Source organism: Mesitornis unicolor, unplaced genomic scaffold (genome assembly GCF_000695765.1).
Source record: "Mesitornis unicolor isolate BGI_N332 unplaced genomic scaffold, ASM69576v1 Scaffold49177, whole genome shotgun sequence".
Lineage (NCBI taxonomy): Eukaryota > Metazoa > Chordata > Aves > Mesitornithiformes > Mesitornithidae > Mesitornis > Mesitornis unicolor.
This window is the reverse complement of record NW_010195297.1, coordinates 1,413-6,663: the sequence shown is the minus strand read 5'-3', so window position 1 is coordinate 6,663 and position 5,251 is coordinate 1,413. Positions and strand designations below refer to the sequence as shown.

Here is a 5,251-nt window from a genome sequence, read left to right as displayed (position 1 = left end):
CCTTCTGTATTTTCACTGCTCTGCTGAAAGACACAGAATCAGACAGACTGTCTTGAATTTTATGTTGGATGTTCAAACTTCCAGCAAGGCAGATACTAAAGAGGCCATCATGAACTCATAAGGATTAGGACCAACTTTATTTTGTTTTTTTAAAGTGGGCCTTTAATATGTTAAAGAGATCAGGGCAGGAAGCTCCTCCATCATCTGGTGCCCCCAGCTCCAATACCCTCTGAGCATTAACAGTGCTTTAATTTAAAAAAAATAAACTGTCTTTAATGGGACAGTTAATATCACACCTAAATACCGTATTTAAGATGCATACTTGCAAACAGAGAGTAACTTTGTCCACTTCAGGTTTTATTTAGTTAGCAAATAGATTGCAAAATCAACGAACAGGCCCTAGTAAATGCTGGAGCGATGGCAGAAATTTCCCCTCATTAGTGGAAATAGGTGAGGTTTAGGGTAAAGGACAGGCTGGCCCAAATACAGACAGCGCAGCCAATTCCCTGAACAAACACCATTAAGGAAGTAAAAGTTGACTTGTTAGAATAAAAAAATGCCTTTTCTCAAACATTTATCAAAGTGGGGTTTTTTTTCCTTCTAGTTTGACTGCGTCTTTCTATCGCTGAATTTTCAAGATTTGATTCAGAGGGCTTTGGCCTAGAGGTCAATAATCAAAAAATTTCCTGTAAGCTCAGCCTAAACAGGGCGCAGCCTGGCAGACACCAACCTGAACGTCCTCCGTCTCTACGAGACCGAGCGCTGACGCTTTTTGCCGTAAGAGATTTGCCTGATGCGGACTTCGAGCTGGAAGGCATCCAACCTTTCCTTGGGGTTAAAAGCCAGCATGTCATGCAGGAGCTTGCAGAGATCATCCGGCATGGACCTCTTGTTCTTCAGAGGAATCTGTAATTTCATGTTGGGATTCTCCAGCAGCGCTTCTCCGAGGGGAATGAGCTGCTTGCCTTGGCAGATGTAAATTCCTGAACACAGATTAAAAGGAGACAGGGTTATACAGACAGAGGAGAATCTACACGAAATGCTGCCATGAGTAGAACGCACAGATAATCTGGGGGAAAAAAAAGACATCTAAAAGATCACTTATTAAGAGGTGAATGCCAAGTCAAATATTGGCAGAGTGTGTTATTGGAAGAGGCTTTTACTTTCAAATAGCAATGAAGATGTTGCACCAGGCTGCGTCCGTAACTGTGTAGAACAGAGGGAGCGAGTTTAAGTGTGGCGTGCTCCTCAAGCAGTTCTGGGGACTGCCTGCAGAGAAAGTGAGCTGCTGAAAAGAATTTCTGACATTTCACTTCTTTTCAGCCAACGAGCAGACTTGGAAGCTCTAGAAAAGGGAGAGAGACTGTGCTTGGCTGAGGTGACTTGAAAGAGTTAAGCAGAGAAACTTATTTGCTCAGTTAGTCAAACAATTTTCAATTAAAATGACAGCCTATGCCATTTACCGTTAGCCAACTTCTCCTCGGCAAGATTAAGGAAGGGAAATGTAAATTTGCTCCCGGTAATCTAAATAATTTCACCGTTGTTGAAAATGATTAACCGGCTTCCAAAACAGACAGAAAAAAAAACCCAGCTTTGCTCACTCAAGCTGTTCTGCCCCTGCACCAAGCAAAGAATAAATGTTTCAAAGGCAGCGACCTGTCCGCGCACAGAAAAGGTCGGCTTCTCAAACTCCTTAGCTCAGGTTGGCGGGTAGCTGTTTTAATGAAACCTGTTCATGCTTCGGTCTCAGCTGCAGCCGTTTGCTTGTTTCTGGAGGCAGGAACTAAAACATTTCTCAATGTTTGGTATTTTAGAAAGAAAGAAATACAGGAGCTAGAACTGAGGGTACTTGAAGATGGGGGAAAAAAAAGAAAGTAAAATTAAATGGGGAGCACAATAGCGTCTTAAAGTTCCTCAATAGAAATTCCTTTTAAGAATTTAAACATTCAAAAGACAGACAGACAGGTATGCTAGGATCTCAGAGCCTGGTAGATGTCTTCAATTATTATGCTAATGCACATGACTGGCATTCTCTCCTCTGGAGACGGGCAATAGACATTTCTGAAATCATTTAGTACAAAGGATTTCAAGCATGCTGTGTGTATGTGGGGGATCTGGAGGGAGGAGGAGGCGGGGACAGAGCAGGCGATCGCAGGAGTCATCCCTGTGAGATCTTGCAGCTCTGAACAGTGAGGAAACTCAGCCAGATGGCAGCGAAACTTATCTAAACATCCTTTCCCCGTGTATTATTTGGCTCCTTGGGACATCCTGCCAGTGCTCCGAGTGATCCCATCCCTTGGCTGTGCCAAGTCAAGGATCCAAGCGAACCCACAAACCAAATTTCCAGAAAGGTTTTGGTTTTAAGAGCATTAAAAGCATTTCTGAGCAAATGGAAGGATACAGATAGCAAACCCTCTATGAAGCGCGTAGCTGCAAGACAAATGCCTCGCCAACAGCTACGAGTTTTTTCTCTTACAATTCTTCAGTGACAATAAAGGCCAAATCCATTTTTAAAGAGCGTTCCTTAGAGTAAGGAAGGCCTGACAGCAGAGATACCAGAAGCGATCTTTCCCTTAACCCCTGAATCCCACAGGGTATTTCTGGCAGAAGGAATAATCTTCCAAACCGAATTAATTGTAAATATAAAAACAACATTCCCTCTGCCTTAGTGATATCTCTTCAAGACATGGAAACCTTGTAAGAGAAGCAACCAGATTAGGAGCAATTCATGCTGAAGAAAAAGAGATTTCTTTGCAGTTCTTTCAAAAAGATAAACCACTCAAAAAATAGCCCAACTTTGGGTTTCTTTGAGTTGCAAAGCGTTTCATGCCGCAGCATTTGTAACTGTGCCTGCGAGAACACATCTCAGAGGATCCCTACAGATCCAAATCACCCACTGACCGCAGGACAGCCCTGATCTGATCCTCACCGAGCAATTCCTTCTCCGTATCCCCGTCTCGGAAGGTGATCCTCTCCACCATCGCCCAGAAAATGACCCCAAGGGCAAATATGTCAGCTTTCGCGGTGTAGTGCCCTTCCCACACTTCCGGAGCCATGTAGAAGTTGGACCCACACGCAGAGGAGAAGCGATGCTGGTTCACGTTCCCTTTCCCCTGGCACACCTTGCTGAGGCCAAAATCTGCTACCTAGGATGCAGAAAAAAAAAGAAAAGGAAAAATCAGTTATTCACAGGCACCGAGTTTACAAGTGGGTCAGTGAATTCTGCTCTGAAATCACCACAGCCTGGCACTGACTCGTCCTGGTGAAACGAAAAGCTGATTATTTCCTGTTAGCTGTCTGTTCCCCAGCTCCTTTCCTGCTTGTTTCTCTTCCTAAGACGGGCAAAAGAGGTGCCTGAGTGTTATCTTTCTGTGAAGTTCATCCTGATTACATCTAATCGGGCATAAACATACCTTGAACAACACCTACAGTAGAGGTGGCCCCACGGTGAGTGCACCGAGTCTCTTGCATTACCATTATTACCCATAGTGATTAAGATGACATTGATTTAAACGTCCCTTGGCAGCTCTACAGGTCGCAGTACAAATACAATTATTGATCTGAATGGTCAAGTCATGAATTATCTGTTATTTTATGCTCTAACTACTGGAACTTTCAGGATTGAAAGTTCAGGGGTGGGCTGGCTCCCAGCTTTTCCAGCTTTCTGACAAGCAGCTGTACAGAATTTCAGCCTTCGTCTCACTCAGGGCATCAACCCACAGGAGTCACAAAGACATTCCCCATCTCCCCTGACCAATATGCACTGGAGGCAGCAATATTGGAAGCGCCAGCTGGTGTAACGGCAGCGCGCCCTTCGAGTCTTAAGGGCACAGGAAATATTGCTTTATTTTTGGCTGATCGTGATCTCTCTGATTCTCTGGCGTGCAGAAGTTTGACAGCCCTGAGCTGCTCCTCTCTACAAGATAAGCAGCAGATGAAGAGCGTTACAGAAACGCCATTGTGACCTCCACTTCCTTCCAAGACTCAAAAAAGCCCTCAAGTGATATCAGACGTTCCGAGTATGTTTATTACAACCATCACAAGACTCGCCAAAATACCATTTCAAAGCACGTGATGCGTAAGCGCGGAGATCCCATACTTGTAACGGCGAAGTTTGAGTCCCTTACCTTGACTATGGGACTTCCCTGCGTATGAGAAATCAAGATATTGTCGGATTTCAGGTCTCTGTGCACTATCTGGTTTCTGTGCAGGAAAGCCACGGCGCTGCTGAGCTGCCGCATGAAGCTCTTGTTCAGCTGAGCGTCGGGGCTGCGAGACAGCAGGTACTCGTTCATGTTCCCACCGTCACAGAACTCCATGACAAACCAGAGGAAGCAGGCGGATTTGGGATCCATGCACCTGCGTCCTTTCAGGCAGGTCTCAATCAGCAGCAAATGGCTGTCCGATTTCCTGTAACGATGACTAATTGGCTGAAAGACCCGGCCGTTCTGCAGGATGCACTCCTCCAACTGGATCACGTTTTCGTGTTGCCTCTGAATGCTCTGCAGGGCCCAGAATTCTTGCAGAGCCAGTTCGACGTTTTCGGGCACGTTGCAGTGCATCCTTTTTACAGCCACTTTGCTTCGAGTTCGGTTAACGATGGCCTCGTAAACCACTCCATAGCTCCCTCGGCCCACTTCTCGCACGATGCTGTACTTGGCTTCTGTAGCCATCCCTCGCTGCGGCCCAGTGAACAGCAAATCAGAGGGAAATATTGGAACTCATGGTAATCGCTCGTCACCTGCAGTAAAACCTTGGAAGAGAAGAGGGTAAAAAGCTTAAAACTCTCCCAAACAAAGCAGCTTACCAACAGTTGACTGCAAATCAGTATCAAGTTCAGAGAAGAGCCACAAGGATGGGGAGGGCTCTGGAGAACAAGCCTGATGAGGAGCGGCTGAGGGAACTGGGCTTGTTTAGCCTGGAGAAGAGAAGGCTGAGGGGAGACCTCAGCACCACCTCCAACTGCCTCAAGGGAGCTTGGAGAGAGGTGGGTGCTGGTCTCTTCTCCCAGGTGATGGGGGATAGAACAAGGGGAAACGGCACCAAGCTGTGCCAAGGGAGGTTCAGGTTAGAGAGAAGGAGGAAGTTCTTTACTGAGAGGGTCGTCAGAAGCTGGAACAGGCTGCCCAGGGAGGTGGTGGAGTCCCCATCCCTGGATGGATTTAAAGAGCGGGTAGACGAGGTACTTAAGGGCATGGCTTAGTGGGTAGACAGGAACGGTTGGACGTGATGATCTCAGAGGTCTTTTCCA

At 46.2% G+C, this 5,251-nt stretch overlaps 1 protein-coding gene across 1 annotated transcript; it reads right to left on the bottom strand.

Moving 5' to 3' along the window:
- Positions 1 to 638: 638 nt before the first annotated feature.
- LOC104535006 (serine/threonine-protein kinase PDIK1L-like) lies at positions 639 to 4,746 on the bottom strand. The gene is made up of 3 exons (XM_010188059.1): positions 4,128 to 4,746; positions 2,930 to 3,146; positions 639 to 983 (listed from the first exon to the last, which is right to left on the bottom strand). The coding sequence occupies exons 1-3, from the start codon at positions 4,671 to 4,673 to the stop codon at positions 748 to 750; spliced, it is 999 nt and encodes a 332-aa protein (XP_010186361.1). The 5' UTR covers positions 4,674 to 4,746; the 3' UTR covers positions 639 to 747.
- Positions 4,747 to 5,251: the final 505 nt, after the last annotated feature.